Source organism: Cannabis sativa, chromosome 8 (assembly GCF_029168945.1).
Source record: "Cannabis sativa cultivar Pink pepper isolate KNU-18-1 chromosome 8, ASM2916894v1, whole genome shotgun sequence".
Lineage (NCBI taxonomy): Eukaryota > Viridiplantae > Streptophyta > Magnoliopsida > Rosales > Cannabaceae > Cannabis > Cannabis sativa.
Window position 1 is genome coordinate 45,835,788 of NC_083608.1, and position 27,061 is coordinate 45,862,848.

Genomic DNA, 27,061 nt, shown 5'->3' on the forward strand with positions numbered 1-27,061 from the left:
CTTAGCATGAACTTACTACAAATAGAATAGAAATTTCATCTTCATTTCAAGAACCAGCATGTCCAATTGCATTGGTGACCAACACTGTGTAAGAAATTGACATTTCATTGCTTCTTATTTCCATGCTAACAAGTCAACGTCAAACTTCTTAACTGCAGAATCATGTACTATCTACTTATGAAAAGTTCACCTAGGTGGAAATGATCTACTACATAACTTATTTCCAGAAATGTTGCCAAGACATAAATTTTGCTCCATTGCTTCAAGTAACTGAAGAATTGCCTCTGGTTTTGAGGAAGATGAAACTGATGCTGAAAGTGCAGAAGATATGACTTGCAGAAATGAGGATGAAGCTTGTTGAACCCATTTCATGTGTTTAATAGCAATTGGAACTTCTTCAGCATCAACTAAACATTTAAGCAAAATGACATGGGACTCTGAATGCACTTGATGACATTCGAGGCGGCAAAGTAACTCAGAAGCAGCAAGGAAAAGACCTGCTCAAGAGTAAGGAGGTTTATATCACAAAAGCTATTATAGGAAAGCAAAAATCCAAAACAATGTAGAGAACTCCAGAGATTACAATATACCACGAAGTGTGAAATTTTGTAATTTTTTAAAAAAAGAAAATGAATAAAGCACACACCTTTTTGGCATAGATAAAGAATATATGTGTCCAATACATCTTTTGCAAGCATCAAGTCCTGTTTCACAGACATGTTCAAGACTTGAAAAGCAGCTTCTAGTTTTGTTTCGTCACAAAGTCCCCGAACCAGAGATGTGTAAGTTGTGGCATCAGGTGCCACCCCTCTTTCCAACATGTGGTCAAAGAGACTTTGAGCCTCTTCAACTTGACCAACTTCTGAAAGTTTTCGAATAAGAGTGTTGTACGTTTTCAAATTTCCACTACAACCACTGGTAAACATCTCATCCCACAGTCTTTTAGCGGGCCGCAATAAATCTTCCCTACAACATGCTTCCATGAGAGAATTATAAAATGATATGTCTGGGTTCAACCCTTTCTTTTTCATATCCTGAAGAACTCTATATGCTTCTTTTACTTTCCCAGCTTTGCACAAAAATGATACCATCACATTGTAACTCTCCATATCTTTGAAGTAATTATGACAGGACAAAACTTCAAACATTTCTAACAGTTCATCAATCTTTTCATACTTACATAGGTTCCTACTCAAGTTGCTCAAAGTTAAGAGAGTTGGCAATCGCCCTTTCCCAACCATGAAATTGAAAAACACTAGCGCAGAATCAGAATCAATGGTGGACACTGATCCAATCAGAGCATTGAGAACATCATCCTCAATTGGAAAGTTTCCACTAACAATCACTTCACCCAACTCTTTTGCTTCATATAATCTCCTCTCCATAATCAAACATAAGATGAAGTCTCTATAGTCATTAGTCCTTGGAGCCACCCCAAGCTTTCTCTTTTTCTTTAAAACCTTCTCTGTCTCAAACACATTCCCTGTTGATCGAAATGCTTCGGACACAATCCTATACGCCATGAAATCAGGTTTACAGTTCCTACTTCTTAGCTCATCCAAAAGGAACAGTGCCTCCGACACTCTTGAAGCCTTGCATAGGCCATGAACGGTCAAAAGAGCTATAACCGACCCATTAATTATTGACTCACATCGTTTAACCTCATCTAACACACTTAAAACAACACCCAATTCAGCTTTCTCACATATTCTCCATATAAACACACCAAATCCTAGAGTCGTAAAAGGGACACCTTTTTTAGACATTTCGTCGAACACCTTCTGAGCATGCTCAAAATAACCATCAGAAACTAAAGCAGCTAATAAAGAGTTACATATTTCGGGTCCTATATCTTGAATAATAGAACTAACCTCTCTTAGAATAAAAAAAGCATCTTTAGGTTTCTTTCCTGATATAAACGAGGCAATGACAGAGCCATAAACAGAATAATGGAGAGTAACTTTCTGGTTTTTCACTTGCCTGAGGAGAGTATCAATAGCGTTGAATTGGCGGGAACAAGAAAGAGATTTGAGGATTGATTGGTAAGTTATGGAAGTGTGACCGAAACCTGGTTGCTGGGCTGCCCAGTTGAAGAATCCAAGTGCAAGTGAGTGGTGAGGGAGAAGGAAGGGGTCGATGACTCGGGCAACGAGTGATGGGGTGAGTGAGCTGCGACAACCGAGTCGGTGCAATGTGTGCTCGAGGGAAGGACTCCATGAACGAGTTGGCCTTGTGTAGTTGGAAGCGGCGATTAGAGCTCGACTTATCCGAGTTGCGAACTCAGTTGCCGAACCACCACCCTTCATGAGACTCAGTATCGGAGACAAAGAAGAAGAAATCAAAACGCGCGTTTAATATATCTTCTTTTAGTCCCAAAATAAAATATTCACAGATAAGTCCCAACCTTAAAAAAAAGCGAAAATAGTTACTTTAATTCTTTCTTAAAATATCAAGTGTTTTGATATTAGATGTGACATAAATTTAAAAAAATTACTTTAAATAAATATATACTATTAACAATATTATACATATAATTTAATAAAATATCTTATAATTAGCAATATCTTATAATTCTAATCGATGTAAGATTGTTTCACACGTATTTATAGTCCTAGTCAAATTAGATCTTTAGCTCAAAACCTCTATAAATATACATATTACATTGAACAAAATTAAACTTATTCAAGAACTTAATTAAGTAAGCTTAGTGAAGAGATTAATCAATCATTAAAGAAGAAGGAGATTAAATCAAAGGTGATACCATGGATATGGATGATGCATTTAATCTTTGTGTTAAAGGGTGTGGATTTTATGGAAGGGTTGAGAATCGAAACATGTGCTCTAAGTGCTATAAAGACTTTATTATGGAGGAAATAATATGTAAATCTTTATCTAATATTCACTTGAGTAATAATATTACTAGTATTACTACTCCGACTTTTAATACTACTGATGAGAATGATGCTATTACTAATTCTCTTTGTGATCAATTCAACGATTTGAAAATTACAAAAAATAGATGTAAGGATTGCAATAAAAAAGTTGGATTGACAGGGTTTTCATGCCGTTGTGGTAATCTCTACTGTGGTTGTCATCGATTGCCCGAAACACATACTTGTACCTATGATTTCAAGAGTGCTGCTCGACAAAACCTCAAATTAACTCTCATTTGTGCTGATAAATTGGAGAAGAGACTTTAATTTTGAACATTAATTTCTTATTTTACACAATTATATTTTTAATATTTTAAAGTAAACTTTAATTTTTTTTTTTTATATTGGAAGAGAGAAATTCGAACTTGGGACATGTGTAATTTTATTTTTTTACATGTGTAATTTCATTAATTAATTATTTCTCCATAGTTTTTTCTAATATGTGTAAAAAAGTCTATTTGTTTTTAATTTAACTGAATGAATTGATTTCTTTGAATTATTTTTTTTCTACACTTATATTAAGCAACTATTGATTTATTTTGTAAAAAAGTAACTATTTATTTTGAGTTTTCATATAATTTTTTTTTTTAAAAAAAAAAAAATCTTGATGCCAACCATTACGATTTTGTGAGTACTCAGTTATATATATCTTTTTATAAATTTTCTAATAGAGTATTTAAAGTTAGGTTCCAAATTACACTACATCAATTTTTTGAAGTAAAGTATTATTATTATTATTTTTTTTTTGAGTGTGTGATATTCTCGACACACAAAATAATATATTACCACCGGTAACCAATTATGACTATGAATTCTTTTATATTTTTGCTAACAAATTGCTATCTTGAGTAACTAGTTACCGTCATTTTAAGTAACTTGATACTTATATTTTTGGTAACCAGTTATTTATATATCTTAAGTAACTAATTACATATATTTTGGGTAACCATGTACTTATATTTTGAGTGACAAGATATTTATATTTTGGGTAACTATATATTAACTTGGGTAACCATCTACTTATATTTTGGATAACTGAGTACTCTTGGTAACAATCTACTTATATTTTGAGTAACCAAAAATTATCTTGGGTAACCGTCTACTTATATTGTGAGTAACTAGGTACAATCATGGGTAACCAGTAACATATATTTTGGGTAGCCAGATACTTATATTTTGGGTAGTTAAGAACTTATATTTTGGATTATTAAGGACTTATATTTTGGGTAACCAGATATTAACTTGGGTAACCATCTCCTTATATTTTGGATAACTAGATACTCTCGGGTAACAATCTACTTATATTTTGAGTAACCAGATATTATCTTAAGTTTAGGTAACCATCTACTTATATTATATTGTGGGTAACCAAGTACTATCGTGGGTATAACCAATCACTTATATTTTGGGTAATCAGGTACTCATGTTTTGGCTTATTATATACTTATATTTTGGGTAATCATGTACTTTATTTTGTGTGACTAGGTACTATCTTAGATAACAAATTATTTAGAGCATGTTTGGTATTGTTTTCTGTTTTTTGTTTTAAAAAATTGTTTTTAGAAATGAGAACAAAAAATAGTTTTTGAAGTTTTTAAAACACAAGTCATGTTTGGTTAGTAATTTTTAAAAACAATATTGACCAAAAGTGAATTGGTTTTTAAAACAGAAAACAACATTTTGTTGTTTTCAAAATTTTTGTTTTTTGTAACTTTGTTTTCTGAAAACTGTTTTTAAAAAACAAGACCAAACAAGCCAAATTATTTTTAAAAACAATTTTCTGTTTTTAAAAACAAAAAACAGTTTTTTAGTTATGATGCCAAACATGCACTTATATTTTGAGTAATCAGATACTTATACTTTGAATGCTTACACTTTTGGTAACAAAATACTTATATTTCAGGTAATTAGATACTTATATTTTAGGTAAATAGGTAATTATATGTTGGCTAACTATGTAATGTTAAATATGTGAAAACAAATAAAGAAAAAATAAATAAGAAAAGCTAGAGAGGGTGGAAGATTAAAAAAAAAATTGAAAACATAAATTATTTTTCACAGTTAAGTGTCAACATGGACTGCTTATGTGTGCACTCTTGTACACGTGACACGTTTATATTAATACACCTAATATTATTATTTAAAATCTTTATAATATTTTTTATTTTTTATTTTTATAATTTTATTTAATTTTAAAATACAAATATTAGGTGTACTAATATAAACATGTCACGTGTATAAGAATGTACACATAAGCAGTCCATAGTGACAGTTAACTGGATAACACTTCAAATTTACTTACAGTTCAGTAGTTTGAAAAATTTTACCGCTAAAATTTAAATTTAAATGATTAAATGCAAGTAAATCGATAGTTGAAAGAGTTTAACCTCCAAAAACTCTTTCTAACTACCTAAGAACTAAAAACAAATATATAGAAAAACCAACCATACATATAAACATACAAGTTCTGATTAAAGCTTAAGTATCTGTACAATCTTATGTATCTTCTGTACAATATTGTTATGTACACATTACACTATACAAACTTACAAGTAGGTATGCTTGCATGACTTGAATCTATATATATACACAAAGGTACAAACCCAACCAGTAATTTTTGTTTTTTTACTTTCTCTTTTGCTTTTCTACAGTAATGGTTTCTGGGTTTCTTCTATGTACAGTATCAACACAAGATACTGGTCACTAAGACCTAATATTTAGAGGGTATGAACACCTATATATATTATACTATATTATACCATAACTAACATGTTTATGTACTGAGACTGAATATACAAGAAGAAGAAGAAGAAATCTCAAGAGTAGGATCTAATCAGTTTGAAGCTCTGAAAAGTCCTACCACTAAAGAAACTTCCAAAGAGAAACTTCATTGTTGTCTCTTGAGGAGGCTTTGGTGCAAGGCTAGCAGCATTATATTTCACTTGCAGCACACTAGGACCGATTTGGCTGCGAATTGAATCGATTAAGTTGGGGTCAGCAGGGTTGCCAGCTACATCAGTGACACAAAAAGTGTCTTTAACTTTCTTGTCTTTAGTTGAAATCTCAGCTCTTTTGATACACAAACTGTTCTCTCTAAAAATTCTAGTGATATCAGAGAGGAGCCCTGTTCTATCATCTGTGCACAACTGTAGTTCTAGACCCTGCAATGCATAACAACACCAAAACATGTTCAATTTTGTAAATGATTTGAAATAAGAGGGGAAGTAAAGTGAAAGGTGTTTCCTTTTGATGTGTAGTTTAAGTGCTTTCTTACCTCGGATGCTCGTCTTTCAATGGCTGCTTCGAGGCACTGCATGACACGCTCTCGTTCTGCTTCTGAACTTATTGGTAGCCCATCAACATGTCGAATATAAAATTCCTACAAGACAAGAAGACTTGTGTCTTGTTAGATGAAATCAAGAAAAGATAGTTTTGGTAAGGACTCAAACCTCAAAATTTGAGCTAACAAACCCCTTGACCATTTGAGCTACTTTTTTGTGGTGTAAAAACTATAAAATTTCCTTTTTCAACCTAGCCCTATAATATTTGGGGACCAGAACTATTAACAATTGCTATGTAAATACCCAGTAAAAATTCGAACATCAGACTTTGCGGGAGCAAACCACATGGCTTCCCTGACTATTTGAACTACTTTTATTAGCTTTAACAACCAAGCAAAACTTTTAATAATGAGATGGTCCTAACCTGATAAGCTTCTTTTGGCCCAGTGCTGACCATGCCATGAAAAACAACATACTGCATATCTGTTAAGGTACAAATAATGTCAAACAAAAGTTTAGGACGATCTTTTGATCTCATGGTAATGACAGTGTAATCCTTCTGAAGGCAATCCAACACTGTTATATGCGGTCTTGACCCCTTTTCTTCTCTTTCGATTCTCTCGTAATCTCTATCAGCAAACATAATCTGATGCAACCTTCTGTCCCTATTAGTACCTCCAGGAGCTGAAAGTGACATTTTTGCAGCCTTGAGATCATTGCTTCCTTTGAGAACATTACAAAGCAATTCCTTAATTGTTAAAAGCCGTTTTGGATCATTGATCGCACAGCCAGTGGAACCGTCTGTGACATGTACCACCGCTGCAGCTCTAGCATTGTGTGTCCATATCTCAGCGTTCACCACATTGCAATGAAGATCAGCAAGAACTGCACATACTTCAGATAGCAGACCAGGCCTGTCTGTACCAGAGAGTTCGATCGAGGTGTGCTCTTGAGAGGGCATCACACCGACAGACTCTCTAACTGAAGGTGCAGAACCGTCATTGCTTTCAAGTCTCTGCAACAAGAACATCAAAATGCAAAAATTATCAGATTCATTAGCAGATGTTGACTCATAAGGAGACTACTTTGCACTTTTCAAATGGGCTATGGAGGCTGAATTGTTTTAACACAAGCCTGGCTTGCCTATACCTAGGATCAGCTGCTATGCACACAAGTTGCTCAACCTCACACTCATTTCTCACTGTAATAATATATTGGGGTTTGCAGTGATAACTTGGTATATCTACCATACCATTATTAACTAAATTATGTCTATGGTTAACTAATTGGCGGGCTTGAGAAATAATCGAAACCCAATCTAAAAAGGATGTTATCTAACGACATTTGAAGTAATTGTAGTAAAACTACCCTGTTGACCCTTCTGCTTTTCCGGTGATACAGACGTATTTAAGTAATTAGTCTTCTGTAAGACCATAATGAAAGCGCAATTCTCTTCTCTCTCAATCTCACTTACCAGAAATTGGATAATCTACTACCTCTACAATTAAACTCCACAAATCCAACACTAAAGCAAAATCAAACCATATTTCCTGAAACCAATGAAGAAAAACATAAGAATTCATGGACTTACCACTTGAATATAATTTAATACTTCTTTATCTCTTATCTTGTTCCCATCACGATCAACCACATTAAAAACTGAAAACAGAAAATACATCAAAGATATTAAGAAACACTATGAAGAAGGCTCTCAAATTTTTCAAAGTAATTGGAAAAAAGGGTTATTATTACCATCCATGAACCATCCTCCATCAGATGATATGTAAGCTTTTATTATCACAAGGTTCACATCAGCAAGCACTTGAACTACATCCAAGAGAATTCCATGCTTGTTGACACTGTCAACCTAAACACAGCAATAAAAATCATCTATGAACTTAGTTGATCAAATTCATAACAAGAATTCAATGTCTTGTTACATCTGAGATGTGATTATGTGAGTTAAGTTTGACAAAAATCAAAAGGAAGCAAACCTGTATAATAGTAGCATCATCCAAAGTTTCGTTGTCAATAACAACTCTGCAAAAACATTAAAAACGTATATCAGATGAAGCTAGCTGCAAATATCACCTGAATTATGTAAAAAAATCTAAAATAGTTTATGAAATATGGGATGAATCAATTAAAATTTGAACAGAACACTAGCTGAGGAATCTGATTTCAATAGGAGAAAAAGGAAAAAGAAAAGGCTTCAATTCAATCTCTACTTAATTGGGGGCTTGAAGAAACCAGGGGAAGAAGAAAATATGCATAATTTGAAAAGATTTGATTTTTAAAATTGGTTACAAAAGCCACGAAATAAAAAAGTAAGCTTTAAACCAAAATCAGCAAAACCCAGAAAGGAGAAGGAGTTTTCAGAATATTTTTACCTGGGTGGGTTCATCCTTCTGATGAGTTTAGCATATTCATCATCCATTATTTTCTTTTTCCAATATCAGTGTAGTGGAAAATAGAAGTACCAACAACAACAACAACAACAACAACAACAACAACAACAACAACTACAGCTATACCTTACTAAGAAAAGTAAGCACCTCAAAAATATAGAAAAGAAAGAAATAGATTTAAACACCAACTGGGTATTTTGTAATAATAATAAAAAAAGAAAGAAAGAAAAAAAGTACTGTTGAAGGATGCTTCCTCCAATATCCAAGGAAGAAAAAAAAAACAGAAGAAGAAGAAGAGAAAGTAGTGGTAGGGCCTAAAAACCGTTTAACAAACCATAAAAAAGGAAAAAAAAAACCTTTTTTTTCTATTGTGAGTCCGCTCATTTAATTTACCATAGTTTTTTTTCTTGTTCCTAAACGTACGCTGACGTGTCAAAATTTGATTGGAGAGAATATCGGTTTTGAAAAGTAGTCAGTAGTCACTAAAATCCTTTTAATTATTAATTATGAGACATTTAATTTATTTTTTGAAAAAAAAAAAGAAAAATTAATGAGGGAAATGAATCCGTAGGAAGTAAAGGGCGCGGTTCCCGAATCCCAAGAGATGAGGTGGCATTAATGCACGTGTTTGGTGGAGCTTGGTCGGTATTTTTGGCGGCAAAACCAGCGTGAGCGCCTACTTTCTTTCCCACCTTAACCACCCTAACATCATAAACTTACCTCCTTATTAATATCTACCTTCCTTTATTAACCTTAAAATATCAAATCAAAATTAATTAAATACTCATGGTTCAAACAAAAAAAATCAACAAAAAATATCTTCAAATATCTCCACACTATTCTCCTATAATATGAGCTTAACTTTTTTTTTTCTAAAGTAATAAAAAATAATCTATGCATTTACATAGGGATTATTTTAAAAAAAAACAACAAAAAAAATATAATAAAAACAAAAAATTAAACATAAAAATATAAATTTTATTTTACTAAAAATAACAATTTATATAATTTTCCAATTTACTTACATAATCATATCAATCACCCAAAAACCAAAAAAAAAAATTAAAACATTAAGTACTAATAATTTGAAATATGTCCAACAGATATATAGCAATTTATCATAATAATTTTTAAATTTAAATATATAAAATTTAATGTTAAATTATACTAATAAAAATATAATATTTCATATGGTATTTAATTAGCAATGAATTTTAAAATTTATCTTTATTTTTTTTATTGTTGAAAGCACATTATATATGCAATACATTTTCTTATGTATAATTATATTTAATCTCTTTTACATTTTCACAATTGGCTTCATTATCAAAATAGAAAAAAAGGAAGAACATAAAAAAAAAACTTTTTTTTTGAACTATTATATAAAGAGTTTTCTAGTAAAAATTATTTTTAAAATGTTTGGATAAATTATTCAAATTTTATAAATAACTTCTCAAAATCGTTTTAAGGGAAGTTCTGAAAAATAAAATAAAAAATAATTATTGTAAAAAATACAATTAAAATAGTCAACGGGTCACTTATTATTATTATTATTATTATTATTATTATTATTATTATTATTATTATTATTATTATTATTATTATTTGGAAGCCTTCTAATATACAGCTATACATAGTATATAATATGTGTGTTGTCTAAATTTATTTTCTTTTAATTATTTAAGTAACCAATTATTAATAATTATAATTATAATTGACTTGTTAAGGGAATAATTAAAATGGACTCTTTTTTATGCAATTAAATTGACTTTATATTGTCAAAGTTAAAATAATTTTTTCTGAAAATGTATATTTATTTTTTCTGGAGTGGCTTGCCAAATAGCTATGTGTCACATTTGTGTACAATTTATATATATATATATATATATATATATATACACACATATTATTACTCTTTTTTTAGTATGAACAAAAATATTTTTTTTTTTAAAATGACATAATTATAAAAGAAAAATTCATTAAATTTAAGAGTCTAATAATCCCAAAATCATAATTAACAACTACTTTTCTTTTACACAATGACAATTAAAAAGAATATTATTGGATACTTCACACTCTTTCAATGTTTGATCGTTGTTAGCTTATTAGATTAGTTGAGGTTGTTGTTAGCGTTTTCTTCATTCATTTTGTAAATGACTTGATAAATATATTATTGTCAATTCTATTCTTTGAGTGATTTATCAGGATAGACTTTTATTTGATTTGTGGAAATTACTATTTTTCTTAAAAAAAAAAGGACAATTAAAAACTTATAGTATTCAATTATAATAGTTATAGTTATAATATATATTTTTTTTAATTTTTTTTAGAAAACATTAATTCTCATATTATTGTTAAAATGATTTTATATTGAATGGAATTTTGAACAATCGTTTATTGCACACTTAGTTGATACTAGTAAACTAATGTACTTGTGTGGATTAATATATTATTATTCCAAGTTTGCAAAAAATTAAGATGATAATAAAGTTGTACAAGTTTTTGTATTTAATCAATACATGACTTCAATGAGGCTATAAGAAGGAGTCATGGTCCTTAATATTAAATTTAATTTCATATATATAATGTATTTATAAAAAAAAAAAAACAAATAACTCTATTCAAGATTACATTTAGGACCAAATAAATTATATTCTAATTGAGAGGTTATAACTAAATAGAGTTATACTATAAAAAAATCAAAACACCAAAAAATATCAATGTAAAAATAATAATAATAAATAATCCTTAATACTACATTATAATAGAATTTTTTTGAGTAAATATAATATTTATACATGTATTACAATTTGGAATAAAATTATTAATTCTACATAAATAAATGTATAAAATATATGTATATATTTTATTGAGGTGTTTGTTTGTTAACACGAAACTTAGAAAATTTATAACTAATTACAATTTAGAGGTTATTTTTATTTACATCTGACCTAAATTGGGATTTTAATTTTTTTATAATAATTAAAGGTTAATCTTAAATATATTCTACTTTATTATGTATAACATAATATTCCTTATATAGTATATTTTTCATTTTAAAAAAATTATATTGGTCCTGTGCAACTAATTTTATACATGGCTATGCGCATGCTTGATTTATATAAATATATATACAATATGTCCGATTTATTTTATTACTCTATGACTTCCAACTAATTACTTTTTTTGTTTTGTATATTATTATCATATATTATATCTATATAAAAAAATATTACAGACCTATATTTTTTATATTATAAATGATACGTGACGATGGGTAGTGAGGTAATTGATGATACACCCACCCACCGACTTATTAGTATATAATTAAAAATAAATAATAAATAAAATATTACTCCATTATAAACCAAGAATTTAATTATTTATAATTATTTTTTTTATAGAAAGAATTTAATTATTTTATTTATTTAATTAAGTACCGTGTAGACTGTAGAATGAAGTGGTTTTATTAATAAATAACAAGCAATAAAATTGGCATAATCGATCACCCTCTTAAAATTCAAATAAATAATTAATGAACACATGATAATATAAACCTGGACAGAGATCATGTTTAATTAATTATAAATATAATTCAGATTTTAATCTTAATAATTATAAAGTACATATTTATTACTCAACCTCCTCTATATATATATAAGCCACTAAGGCTAGCTTAGTGGTGAGGGAGGGATGGGAAAAAGGGAGAGGTCATGGGTTCGAGCACAGGGGCAGAAGGCAAATTTATTAAATGATTGTAAAATACAATTCTGTTACACTCAAAAAAAAAAAAAAAAAAAAAAAAACCTCCTCTATATATATATAAGAGCATGCTTATTATTGTTTAATTATATCTTTATCTTTATATATTAAAAGTGTCTATCTAACGACATTTCTTGGTAGAATATACTTAAAAATAAAAGAATGTTCTGTTAAATTTAACGATTAGGTTTGATCTCCCGTTAACAAATAGACCCAATAATTAAACCCAAAAAATCAAACAATCTTTTAAATATTAATAATCTCTTTTTAAATTAAAAAAATCATCTTAGCCACATATCTCTCTAACAAACCTATCTTAAAAAAGAATATTAATAATTTTTTTATTTATTTTTTAAAAAAGAAAAATATAGATAAAATGTCTAGAAAAGATAAAATAGCTTAAAAAAATAAAAAGAAGATGAAATGGGCTGTAATTAGTATTTACCTTATATGTTTGTGTTTATTTTTAGTTTTATTTTTAATTTTACCAAAGGTTGATCTCCCGTTAACAAATAAACCCAATAATTAAACCCACAAAATCAAACAATCTTTTAAATATTAATAATCTCTTTTTAAATTAAAAAAATCATCTTAGCCACATATCTCTCTAACAAACCTATCTTAAAAAAGAATATTAATAATTTTTTTTATTTATTTTTTAAAAAAGAAAAATATAGATAAAATGTCTAGAAAAGATAAAATAGCTTAAAAAAATAAAAAGAAGATGAAATGGGCTGTAATTACTATTTACCTTATATGTTTGTGCTTATTTTTAGTTTTATTTTTAATTTTACCACCAAGAGGAGAAGGTTGAAAAATATTTGAATATGAAAATATTATTCGTGCTTATTAGTAATTTGCAAAAAATGTGAAAATCTATAAATATATAATTGTGTAGCTATTATTAGATATGAAATGAAATAATAGAACTTTTTTCAGTTAGAAGATTAATGTACATTTTACTATTAATAACTTACATTATTATAACACAACTATGTTTTACTTACTAAATATACTGACACATATTTTATTTTTATAAAACAAATCATTCAAATAATTATACTATTTTAATTATTAATTAAAATAAAAAACTAAAATATTAAATAAAACTAACACTACGTGGCTAGCCACGTAACAATCACCTAGTTATAAACTATTCCCCTATCATTAATGAAGAGAATGTTAGAAAAATGTGTGCTTCAATAAAAATAACCAACCAAAAATACAAATTTATAATAAGAATAATACATGGACAAAATACAAATAAATCATAATAATGTTACAACTCTAAACTTTAAACAACAAATAAAATACAACATACGAAAAATAAACAGTAAAAAACTATCTTTCTTTGAAGCTTTAGAACCTTGGTGTGAGTGTGAATCTCATCAGTTTATCTTCTGGTACATTTTCCAGTTTCACTCACCCTTATAGTGTTGATCCCATTTTCTTTCCTATTTCTTGCATTAATTGCATCTCTTGTCTGGCTATGATGCACATTAAGTGCTTTCATTCAATTAATTAATACTGTGTTCTTTTTCTTTGAGGATCTTCTTACTCTTCTCAAATCTTCTGTGACCCTTATTCTTCTAATTATTTTGAAAATATTGGATTAAAATCTTATTGTGGACACATATGTATAATGTATATGTTATTATAAAGTGTGATACAAAATTAAGTGACTAATTATGTTATGAGTATCAAGAGAGTGTTATAAATTGTAATGGAAATAATGTATAGATACCATAAGTTAATTTATAATTTGTTGAGGGGCCAAATTATAAATACTCAAAACTCATTCTAAGATGAGTCTATAAATAGATAGTGATCCTCAATAAGCACTAGAGTTTCCGTATTCTCTCCTTCCCCACTAGAGAAAATACTTTAAGAATAGTGTATTCATGAAAGATCATAACTTTCTGTGCAATCTCCAACAATACTTCAGGTTAGTGCTTTCGCTCATTTTTAATCATCTTCTTCTTTAATTTAGCAAGGTTATATAAATTTCTATATTAAAGTACTTTTAGAAATATGTTTAGATCTGTGATATATATTTCTTGGGTGTTTTATAAAATCCTAATAGAAAATAGTTTTCTCACCGTCACTTGCTCTTCTATATGTAACATCCCCGCTTCAAGCCTCCATTGGGTCCTTACACCCACGGAATGAATGGCTCTTATACACGAGTACGTCACTCTGGCTACTTCTTGGATTGATGACTGACCCTACAGACCAACACGAGTGTTTCCAGCGTGCTTTGTCCTCACTCACACGCATACTGGGAAAACTTCTCAAGAGGTCACCCATCCTGAAATTGCTCCAGGCCAAGCACGCTTAACTGTGGAGTTCTTTCGAGATGGGCTACCGAAAAACAAGATGCACCTTGTTGATATAGGTAGTACCAATCAATCCATTTAAGCCCTCTTCAACTGTGTAGTCCCATACCTACACAGTCTCAGAATCATCCCACTTGACCTTCCCCAGGCGGTGTGGGATTGCACAGCTTACCCAATGTTTCCCCTTACGGATCACAGGACTACTAACTGTCACACTATACTACAAGGGTGATGATATTAAGCTTATGAACTATGGATTTTTTCTTAAATGCTTGAAGGTTAGGTTGGATTCGCCTACTACCAGCTTCTACTTCATGGTCCTTCTTAAGAGAATATTAGTATGGAGGTTGTTCATGATATCCTTTCAGTTGTGGATAAGAGGATCAATAATAGTCATTTTCTCTCTTTGTTTGCGCCCTTTACTGCTAATGAGATCTTATTTGGATGATTACAGGAATGCTCAGAAGAATGTTCTTCCTACTGCTTGCCAACCACCGTGTGTTGCACAAGAACCCCTTGGTTTTCCCTATATATAGCACAAGGTTCATTCAAGCTTTGTACATATGTAATTATGGACTCCAAAAATAACACGCTGGGATTGGGAGTTGTAGTTAAAGATGAGAATGAGAATGTTGTTGCTGGTTTGGCTATTCCAGTTCGAAGGGCTTTAGACTCAACTTATGCTAAAGCACCAGCCCTTAAGACTACTCTAAATTAGTGTGTTGCCATTAGATTTCTGATATCAGTTGTTGAATTAGATTTGAAGTTACTTGTTTATAAAATATTGTGTAATAAAGTGGCTTTCTCTGTATTAGCAGACATGGTTGTTTATATTTGTAATTTTTTGTCAAATTTCTGTAATGTAACCGTTAGATATACTCCCAGGATGTTTGTAACGTCCTCGCTTCAAGCCTTTATTGGACCCTTACACCCATAAAATGATGGCTCTTATACATGAGTACGTCACTCTGGTTGCTTCCTGAAATAACGACTGACCCTACAAATCAACACGAGTGTTTCCAGTGTGATTTGTCCTCACTCGCATACTTCCTGATAAAACTTCTCAGGAGGTCTTCCATCTTGAAATTACCCCAGGTCAAGCACGCTTAACCGTGGAGTTTTTTCGTGATGGGCTACCAAAAAAACAAGATACACTTTGTTGATATAGGTAGTACCAATCAATCTATTTAAGCTCTCTTCAACTATATAGTCCTATACCTACACAATTTTAGAATCATCACACATGATCATTCCCCAGGCGATGTGGGATTGTACAACTCTTAGTCTTTCCCCTTCAGATCACGGGGCTCTGACTATCACAATCACCCCCTTTTGGGGTTCGACGTCCTCGTCGACCACACTTCCGGCTGGATCAAGGCTTTGATACCATTTGTAACGTCTCTGCTTTAAGTCTCCATTGGGCTCTTACACCAATAGAGTAATGGCTTTTATACACGATATTTCCTGGAATGACGACTAACCCTACAAACCAAAATAAGTATTTCCAATGTGTTTTGTCCTCACTCGCACACTTCTTGAGAAAACTTTTTAGAATGTCACCCATCTTGAAATTATCCCAGGTCAAAGCATGCTTAACCGTGGAGTTCTTTCGTGATGGGCTACCAAAAAATAAGATGCATATTGTTGATATATGTAATACCAATCAATCTATTTAACTTAAGCCCTCTTCAACTATGTAGTCCCATACCTACACAGTCTCAGAATCATCACATATGACCTTCCCCAGACGATGTGGGATCCCCTTCGGATCACGGGGCTCTAACTGTCACAATGTTCAATGTGGATGCTCATCGGGTTGCTAGGAAGGCGTTAGGGCTATATAAAAATATGTGTGGAATGATAATATTTCACACTTTTTAAGATTGTAACTTGTACTCATTGGTTTTATTCTTAATGATAGTTACAATTCTCAAAATATACATATAAATAGTAGATATATATGTAAAAAGATATGTGAGAGTAATCTTAACACTACAAGCACATAATATGAAAATTAGTAAACTTAAATAATATTTTATATCTTTGTCCAAAAACTTATTTTTTACTACCACAGACATTTAGGGCAAGGGAAGAATAAAAATAATTTTATGGGTTTATCAAGTCTATAGAGTTTTTAACAATGTGTTTTCTTGATAGAAACACACTAAATCATATGAACATGTCTCTATTTATAGTGTAGGTAAACTATAATTTTAAAATTCAAAACCCCCCAACACCCAAAGACTGGTTACTAGCCCTTAAATTATGAGTGTAAAATAGGTTATGTACATTGGAGAATGAAGCTAACATTTTCATTTTGAAAGTTGCATTTTCTAGAAACTGTAGCTTCAGGTGACATGCTTGCCAGGTTATTTTTCACCATACACTTCATTTAAGAGTTTTGTAATTTATTTTCTAATCGATTTTCAATATTTTCTATCTCATTTTAATCACATAAATGAGTATATTAACTTTCTCTAACAACTAACAACTATATGATGATTTTGATCTTATAATTATTTGTGTAGTAATTCTCTTAATTACACACTTGAAAAATTGTGATAAAAGAGTTACAAATTAGATTGTAACTCTTACTCTTATATTACAATTTAGACATATTAAATCATATAACATGTAATTAAATTACCATACATATATATTATAACCTCACTTTAATGTATATATCACATATTTCACAATCTAATCTATATTATTAAATAATATAACAGAATATCCTTGGAAAAGAATAGGGAAAAAAACAGAAAAATACAAAAAAGGAAAAAAAATTACAAAAATACTTTGGGCCGGCCCATTAAACATTTATACAGTCCACATACAAATATTTACAAAAATACCACATGCACTAAGCCTTCAGCTGTACAAAGCGAACCATGAAGATGAAAATACGCGCTCGTTTCAAAACTGCAAAACAACCAAAATGAAACCAAAACGAGAAAAATACAGCTATTAATTCAATTGATCTGATTCAAATAAAACTGATGAAAAAGCACAATGACCACAACTATATTAAATTAAATTAAGTGTTGTGGTTTTTCAAGTTGATTTACGGTTGCATCATTATTTTATATTAGTTTAATTCAATTGTTTGCAAGAATTTATTTTAGAAATAAGAAAAGGAGAAAACACTTTGAGAAATAGTTAGTTTCTGAAATAAATTTAAACGTTTCTTAATAGTTTCATTTTAGTTTTATTATAGTTTATTAACAGCAATAAAATAAATAAAAATGACAAAAGCAGGAATCAGAACCGGAAATATAAGACTTGAACAAAGGGAAGAAAATAGAAGTAAGTTTCTACTCTATTTCATAACAGAATCAAACCAGTTTCAATATCGTTGCCTTGCACTAATAACAATTTCAAAATCACAGGAAAAAAAGACATTCCATTTCTAGTCTTCTGCAATGGACAATTTGATGATCGAATGAATTATGAAAATTATAAAGCTAGTGGACATTACATTTCAGTCAATTGTAACTATGAAGAATTACAACGGAAGCTGAAAGAGGTCCTGGAATGCAACTAAAAAAATACTATTTTGCAACAATAAATATAAATTGTAAATAAACAAGTATACAAACTATAATAAAACTATAAAAAAACTAAAAACAAACTGACAAGCAGAAACAACTCTACGAATATAAACTACAAACATCTAAATCGAATTGTTACCTAAAAAAGAACAGCAAACAACTATACCTAATAATATTCCCAAAACACATCATACATAAACATATTAAACTATTAAAAAACTAGAAAAAAAAAAAACTAAAACCCACTGATTAGAGACACTAAAACAAAAACAAATGTTTCAAAATATCTAAAAAAAACTAGAAACACAAACAGAACATAAAACACAACAAAAATGAAACGAAAGTAATAAGAAACAAACTAAAATGCCAAACCCAAGAACAAAATAAAATTGATTAAACAAAATTAAAGTCCTAAAAATCCAAAGAAAACCAAACGAAATTTTAAAATGAAAAACCTAAAATATCACAAACTAGAAAAAACCAAAATGATGAAATGGAAATACAAGAAAATGTTTAAAATGGGGGGAAACGAAAATGAAACCGAAAACAAACCTCAGTTCGAACAGCAGCACCAACATTATTGTTTTTCCCATAAACATCTTCAGCCATTTTTTCTTGCACACGGACCTTTGTTTTCTTCTTAGGAGGAGCTCTCCCACGCTTCGTTAATGGAGGAGCAAAATCAGAGTCTTCCTCCTCAATAAAAGGACGTTTTCCCTTAGCTTTATTAGCTAGTGATTTCAAACCCATTTTGAATTTTTTTTTTGAACAGGGGAAGGAGATGAAGAAGAACGGGTCACATCCATTTTATATAAAGATTGGGAAACAAAAAGAAAGAGAGAAAAAGGTTATGGGATGGTTTGGTGGGAGTTGAAAAAATTTTGAAGAACAAAAATGAGAGGGAAAATGGTTGAGGAATCGTGGGGAGTTAAGGTTCAACAATGGAGGTTATTTGTTATTTCAAAAAAAAAAAAAACTGAAATGAAATAAAAAAATCAAAGGAAAACAAAAGAAAAAGAGAGAGGGAAGTGATTGAGGGATGCATGATGGTTGATAGGGGAGTTGACGTGACTGGTGCATAGATGTGATGTGTATGTAGTATATGTGTAATAAAATATAGAGAAAAGGTAAAAAAGTTGCTTTAACCGTGTGTAGGTTTATATGTAATAAAGTGTGTAATTTGTATTTTTGGTGTAAAAATTTCAAAAGAATATCCTCAAGCCATATTATTTTATACGAATATGAAAAATTAAAAAAAAATGAATGCAATGTTAAAAAAAATATATATTTAAATAGTGGGGTGTAAATTTCTGAGGTATTAATTAATATATAATTGTAATGGACTACTACATTACATATTTTTATACAAATGAATTTACATTTCCCCAAAATCGACCATATATATATATGAGTAATTTATATGATATAAAAAATTTGAGAGATATTTTTTTTATCGAAATTGATTGATAGGAACATCTCATAATGAAGCTAAGCATTTGTTTTAAATACTACTCATCAGTCATCATAATCTTAAACTTTAAAATTTTGTAATCTTAAAACATGACAATTTCAGTTAGGTATGTCTATTAATTTTTAAAATAAAAATGTATTTAATTGTTTGATATGTTAGGACATAAAGATTATTAAGATAGAGGAGCTTTTGGAAGTTTGTAAAAATAAATATAACAATGAGTGAAGTTATTAGGACACTCCATAAGCCAAGTGTCATCAAGTTATGAAATGGTTACGTTTTTGTGTTTTTGTTTGATTAAGATTTTTTTTATTATTTATATATATTATATGAGATATTATAAAATTATGGGTGATTTTACAATATACCTTTAAAAAAAGTGTATTGATGTATTTCTAATTTGTTTTAGCATCTAAGAAGAATTTTAGTTCATTTTTTTTTTCATAGTCCTGTATGTTATAGTTATTTAAGACATTATGCGAAATTTTAAAAAATTTGAAATAATTTACAATATATAAAACAATGTTCAAATAGTATATTTCACACACGCAAGTCATGTGTATAACAAATTGTTTGAACCTTATTTTCAGCGTGTTTATTTTTTTTAAAAAAAAGAAAATTCAAAATTTTTGTAGGACGTCTTAATTAATTACAATGTATACGATCATGAAACAAAATTAAATTAAAAGTTTCTTCCAAATACGCAAAATAAGGATGCATCAGGATACAAGGATGGCTCATTATATTGTAGAATTTTTCTAAAATTATAATAGTAATGGATAGTGCATAGTACAAAAACTACAGTGTAAAACTACCTTATATCTTATCAATTAACTAAGGTATATCGGCGGTAAAATTATATGATTTATACAATTTGTAACACTTAACTCTATAAAATGATTTTTTAATGGTAAAATCCTTCAAATTTCACTTTTATTATGTTATTTACTATTTTATTTAAAAAACTCTGTTAAGTACCAAGTTAGATAAGTCACAATGTACGCACATAATAAATTGGATTTTGAATTTTCTAATTCAATCTAATTCACATAATTTACACAAATGTGAATATCTACACTTTACAAATTGAACGGATTCAATTTAATCGATTATTTTATAAACACTATAATAGCAATGGTTATTTTTTTAAAAGCTAATTTCTACCAAGGTGATAGAGGACAAAAAAACATCATATTTATTTATGTTTATATTTATTTATGTTTTACTTGAAAATTTGGTTACAGTGCATATTCAATGCACCCCTAATTATATATTCCTCATTTTTTTTTATAAAAGTTGTGAGAATTGTGAGATGATGTTGATGTAAAATCTAAAAAAAAAATCTGAATTGTGTTGTGTTGCATGAACATTGGGCAATATGACACGTAGATTTTAAGTCTCAAAGCTGATAAGATCTTTCAATGATATTTGGATACCATTATTCACACAAAATTATAATAATATATATTTTATTTTATTTTATTTTTGCTAAATAAAAACTTTTAAACTTTCACATCAACCACAATTTATATTTATGTATATAAGAATATTTTATTAAAAAATAAATTAAAAGGGTTTTTTTATTTTTTTACATTTTAAAATAGTTTTTTTTTTTATTTTTATAAAATTTCACACAAAAATTTTTATAACAATTAATGGAACAATTTAAATTGCAACCAAAATCTATATACCAATCCACATAAAAACTATTTAAATAGTATATGAAGTAATTCAAGTCTCAATTTAGGTTAGTTATAAATAAAAATAGTTTTTAAATTGTAATTAGTTATATATTTTTAAATCTCGTTTTAAAAAAATATACATCTATATAAAAATAATTATATCTTAATAAAATATAGAATAATGCTTAAGTAGAGTTACTAAAAATATCTTTACATACAGACATTTTTTTTTTTCATTATGTGTCACTCTATTGTTTTATATCAATAATAATTAATTTTTTTTTATATTATTTTTTGAATAATTAATTTGGTGACCCAAAAGTTACTAATATTCATATTGTGGATCCTTAAGCCTCATTTACTAAAAGATGATATATTTTCTTTAAAGAAACACTTCTGCAGTATTTAAACTTTAGTTTTATATGTCCAATGTGTTTATAATATTCAATCTCCAAGTTTCACTATAAATATCAAATAAAAATATTACAGAAGTGTTTCTTTAAAAAAAAATCTCATGTAAGACAACTCATTTGAAGATTTTTTAATAAATGAGGCTTAAGGGTCTATAATGTTGAATATTATTAACTTTCTTTATTAAATGTCATTAAATTATTCAAATAAATAAATAAAAAAATATAAAAGAAATTAATTAATTATTGGTATAAAACAATAAAATAACACATAATGAAAAAAAAAAATATTTGTATGTACAAATATTTTCGTGACTCTATCTAAGTATTTTTCTAAAATATATACATATAGTTTATAAGTTTATTTATGTATAATTAATAATTTTATTTTAAATTATAATTCATGTATAAATATCATATTTATTTAAAAATATTTTTTAATATAATATAGTAAAAATTATTTATTATTATTGTTGCAACATTAATATTTTTGGGTGATTCTACAATGCACCCCTTTAAAAGGGATGTACCGATGTACCATTTACTTGTTTTGACATCCAGAAGAATTTTTTAATCTATTTTTTTTATATTCATGTACGTTATAACTATTTAAGATATTCTATAAAATTTTGACAAATTCGAAATAATTTATAATATAAAAAATAATATTAAAATAGTTTATTTTACACTCGTATAAAATAAAATATTCAAGTGTGTAATATACTATTCCAACGTAATTTTCGGCATATTAAATTTTTTCGAATTTCTTTAAATTTTGTAAGATATTTTAAATAACTATAATTTACATGACCATAAAAAAAATTTCACTAAAAAAGTAATTCGAATGCTAAAATTAATAGAAATATATCGGTAATCTCTTTTAAAAATGTCCATTATAAAATTTTCTAATATTTTGTAGTGTTTTAATTTTTGTCAGTGCAACTCTATTCCGTTAGAATACTTTAATTAAAATATAATTCACTTGAAAGTGTATTAGATGTATATATATATTTTTGTAAAGAAAGATTTTTTAATTTTAACCACAAATTATTACTCTTATTATTTTATTAGTTAAAAGGCGACACAATTTTCAAAATAATAAAATAATAAATTATTGTAAGTTTCCTTATGAACAATTAAAGCACAATTATTATTCAAACATTCACAACCCCAAAATACCTACCATTATCATCATTATCATACAATGAATTATGAGACGTTGACACGTGTAACCATCAAGAAGGAGCATAATCCAGCTGTTCATTTTTTGTATAAAATTAAAAAAATATTAAAAATAAACAAAAAAGGCATTTTTGGGTGGGAATAAAAGTAAAAGAGGAGACTTTTTTATGGGAGCCGCCCAATTGGGCCCATTAGGTAGATGGATTCACGCTTCATTTGCACACTTGTACATAGTGGGCCAAGACCGAACAAATTTATGGGGCCCATGATCATAAAGTCCACGTCTAGTATCATTGGGCCCAAGTACTTACAAGAATTAATATTAATATCATTAATTAATTAATTAAATAAAAAGGTGGTGTGAATGAATATTTGTCTGGTTGCACAATTGTGATAAAGATGGTTCGGGTCGGGTTAGATATTTATTTTCTATTATGCTTTTTACTTTCAATTATATAAATTAATATTAACAATAATAATTCTTCCTTGGATCAAACACGTTACCTTTAAAGTGTTCATTTTGTATAGATATAATTAGTACTCATAACATTGAATGAGAATTTGAATCTAATAACTTTTTTTGATTCATTAATAAGTGGTAGCACAACTCTAAGAATTCATTCTCTCTTTAATTATTAGTGGTAAATTTTTAATATATATAAATAGTATTTTTTAGACCAACTTGAAACTCTTATCTTGTTAACATTCCATTGTTAAAAACAACTTAAAATTTTGTATTATTTTTTTTTTAGTGGTAGGGTATCAATAAGGATCTCAACAAGTTTTTTTTTTTTTAATTAAAAAATCAAGGGCAGGTATTATCAATAGATTCTGTCCCATTTGTATAATATTTACATAATCAGTAATGATTCTTGTATAATGAAAATATACCTGTATTTTACATTTTCTATTATCTATATTTTCTTTCCTTAAAGGGTTGATCTTGTTTAAATAATTTGTGGATTTCATATCCAATAATATATATTCATTTTTGGAGTTTTATCCGTACAGTACACTGTGGGATACATAAGGGGAAAAATGCTTCATTAGGAATCGGATCCAAGTGTGGTACTTTTTTAAAAAAAACAATATAATTATGAAAATATTTAATTATTTATAATTCTATATATATTTTGAATATTTTATAGAATAATTAGTATTTTTGTCATCTAAACTTTCGACACTATCTAATTTCACTCACTAAAATATAATAGTTACATAATTATAGCCCTTCTGTTAAGTTCTGTTTATTTTAGTATTTTTACCCCTGAACTTTTACCAATAAATTTTGTTTGCTCCCTTTATTAAAAAAAAATAATTTAAAAAATTATAATATTCTATCTTTTTAAAGAAATTATAATATTCTATTAATTTAAAAAATAATAATAAAAATTATTAAAAATTAGATAAAAATATTAAATTAATTAAAAAAATTAATTTTACTTAAAAAATTACTATCAAACTTTATTCTATTTATCAACACATATTTAAAAAATCAAACCAAAGTTATTGAGAGTCTAATGAATAATTTAAATGAACTAAAATTTTTTGAAGAAAAATCAAACTTATTTATATTTATTAAACTCATACCTTAACAAATAAAAAAAATTAAAAATTCAATAAAAATATAAAATTATTTTGAAAAAAATAATATAAATTAAATTAAAAAATATTATATTTACTTAAAAAAATTTAGATTTTTTGATAAAAACAAAATATATTCCAATTTATTCCTGTAAAATTTAGTTTGTAATATATTTTAACAAATTAAATTTTTAATATCTAAATAAATTTTCTACTAAAAAATAAATAATTTTTTATATCACTTAAATTTCTAGTATAATTCAAAAGATTAATAATCATAAACCAAATGGGTTAAGACAGAATCTACCTACAAACAAATCATTGGATGTGATAATATTAAGAGTAATAACTAAAATTAGATATCCCTTTAGAATCCTAATCTAAACCTAATCCTAATCCAAAATAATAAAACCCTTTCACTGAAAGAAAAGAAACATGTGAATATGGCTTTATAGTATTATGAAAGGTTGCTTGTTTGGATATTTTTATGTATATAAATACAATGCACACATGGCATGGCAACTTGGTAATTTCAATTCAATTCATATTTGGAATTATGTATTTAGGAGATATATTCTACACAAACAACAATAATAAATTAATAATAATTGAAGTTTGAGTTAATGATATTAGCCATTAAATTGTTGTGGACCAAAAGTAGAGTTTGACTAATGGATTGAATTTGATTTGAGTAGGCATTAAGTTTGGTTGAAATTAAAAGGTTTTAGACAATAACTTAAAAGAGAATTATAAGTAGTGGATTATTGCAAACCAATGTGTTTTTGGTGGGGAGACCACAGCTTTTATTTTTTTGATTTGGACAACATGAGTTCTTCCAATTTTGTGGGTCATTGGATTTACAATAATAATAACAAACAAGACCTTGTACGGATGTTCCAAATCAAAGCATAAATATTTATATTACTAGTTAATATAATCTTAGATTTAACTAATTATGGCCCCAAACAAAGGATGGTCTCCTCAAGAAACCAAGTAACTAACTATACAAACTAACTTGTTGGATTTTGGTTTCTTTAGGAAAAAATAATTGGCATTAAGAAAAATTGAACAAGAAATTGAAATATTTGGATTAAATTATTATTGGTAATTAGTAAAATTAGAAAATTATGTTTGAATTAAATTAAATCTAGGTTCTTATTTTTAACCAAATTGATTTGGATTCTATATATTATTATCACATCTTTTATAATTTTTTCGGAAGTACCATCAACCAACTCACAATAAATTCCATAATAAATCCCTCAAATATGTAGTTTACAAAATCACCTTAATTTTTTTGTGTTTAAACTTAACTATTTTTATATAGTTGTGCTTATCTAGTGGTTTAGCTCCTACTAAGATAAGTATCAAACTTTTGGTGGAAGGTCAACAATTGATTTGAGAGGGGTAGACTACAAACTATGGCTGCTCCATTCATTCATTGTTTATTTATTTTTATTTTTTCTTAAAAAAAAGAGAAACCAAAGACTATTTGGATGGATTAGAGTTGATGATAGGTCGGTGGGTTCTTAATTAGCTTAGCTTACACTTTTTGACTAGTCTAATTCCACTAAATTACACTACATATATATTATTTAGACATATATATATATACTAGTAAAAAGTTACGTGCGAAGCACGTATACTAAATTTTATGCTAGGTATTTTCTATTATATTAAAACGTAATACACTTAAAAATGTTTATCTCATCTTGGTTCAACCCAACTTTATGTTGTTCCCATAGGATTGTGTGTTAGATATGAGCTTAGAAGAATAGTATTCGTTAGAATGGGTGCCAGCAATGGCGGTGCTGATGTGAGTTTTATCTTCTGGAAAAAATCTAGCTACTCTAAAATTCAAGGATTATAAATTGAAAATGATATCTTGTTACTTTTGGTGTGCCCAACAAACTCTCTAACGGATGACATTATATTTCGCATATCCCAAAGTTGTTTAAAAGTAAAGCAATATAGCAAGGGAATAAAAGACTTACTCAAATAAATAATTACTTGAGCAACAAAGGATAACTCGCTAATAGAACACTGAATATTACACCCAAATCAACAAAAAGTGAGGAATCGCAACAGAGAGGCCATGAATCACATCATGGAAACTGAAAGATCAAAGAGAATAGATGAGGCAATACTTCAATAGCAATATAAGGTTTGAGGGTTTGAGATTTAGAAAAAGAAATTATAAATGATTATCCTAAATAATCACGATTGGTTGCTCATCCTCTTGGGATTAGTTATTTTATTGAGAATTTTCAGAGATTGTGTTTCCGGTTAGGTTTATACGATTAAAATTTGAAAGTAATATTAATTTATTTAAAAATTAATATTAAAATACATCTTCTTAAAAAAAATTATTATTTTTGAATAAAAAATTATTTTAAAAAAAAAAGTTACCCATAAATTTTTCATAAACCCGATTAAAATTTAAAAGTAATATTAATTTATT

General features: G+C 28.0%; 3 protein-coding genes across 3 annotated transcripts; 1 reads left to right on the forward strand and 2 right to left on the reverse strand.

The window, feature by feature from the left end:
* Positions 1–9: 9 nt before the first annotated feature.
* On the reverse strand, positions 10–2,669 carry LOC115701127 (pentatricopeptide repeat-containing protein At5g14080). The gene is made up of 2 exons (XM_030628827.2): positions 647–2,669; positions 10–497 (listed from the first exon to the last, which is right to left on the reverse strand). The coding sequence occupies exons 1-2, from the start codon at positions 2,304–2,306 to the stop codon at positions 187–189; spliced, it is 1,971 nt and encodes a 656-aa protein (XP_030484687.2). The 5' UTR covers positions 2,307–2,669; the 3' UTR covers positions 10–186.
* A 93-nt stretch (positions 2,670–2,762) lies between these two features.
* Positions 2,763–3,200, forward strand: LOC133030648 (zinc finger A20 and AN1 domain-containing stress-associated protein 1-like). The gene has a single exon (XM_061103454.1). The coding sequence runs from the start codon at positions 2,763–2,765 to the stop codon at positions 3,198–3,200; it is 438 nt and encodes a 145-aa protein (XP_060959437.1).
* Positions 3,201–5,380: 2,180 nt separating this feature from the next.
* LOC115700762 (ACT domain-containing protein ACR6) lies at positions 5,381–8,972 on the reverse strand. The gene is made up of 7 exons (XM_030628402.2): positions 8,605–8,972; positions 8,209–8,254; positions 7,967–8,081; positions 7,806–7,873; positions 6,639–7,229; positions 6,208–6,312; positions 5,381–6,094 (listed from the first exon to the last, which is right to left on the reverse strand). The coding sequence occupies exons 1-7, from the start codon at positions 8,649–8,651 to the stop codon at positions 5,750–5,752; spliced, it is 1,317 nt and encodes a 438-aa protein (XP_030484262.1). The 5' UTR covers positions 8,652–8,972; the 3' UTR covers positions 5,381–5,749.
* Positions 8,973–27,061: the final 18,089 nt, after the last annotated feature.

What these genes read in the sequence shown, in the direction of transcription:
- LOC133030648 (XM_061103454.1), top strand. Translation starts at nt 2,763, where the DNA reads ATGGATATGGATGATGCATTTAATCTTTGTGTTAAAGGGTGTGGATTT.
- LOC115700762 (XM_030628402.2), bottom strand. Translation starts at nt 8,651, where the DNA reads ATGGATGATGAATATGCTAAACTCATCAGAAGGATGAACCCACCCAG. An exon ending in ATGATGCTACTATTATACAG is followed by an intron (nt 8,082 to 8,208) that starts GTTTGCTTCCTT and finishes TGCTGTGTTTAG; the next exon opens with GTTGACAGTGTCAACAAGCA. An exon ending in TTGAAAGACGAGCATCCGAG is followed by an intron (nt 6,095 to 6,207) that starts GTAAGAAAGCAC and finishes TATGCATTGCAG; the next exon opens with GGTCTAGAACTACAGTTGTG.
- LOC115701127 (XM_030628827.2), bottom strand. Translation starts at nt 2,306, where the DNA reads ATGAAGGGTGGTGGTTCGGCAACTGAGTTCGCAACTCGGATAAGTCGA. An exon ending in TCTTTATCTATGCCAAAAAG is followed by an intron (nt 498 to 646) that starts GTGTGTGCTTTA and finishes ACTCTTGAGCAG; the next exon opens with GTCTTTTCCTTGCTGCTTCT.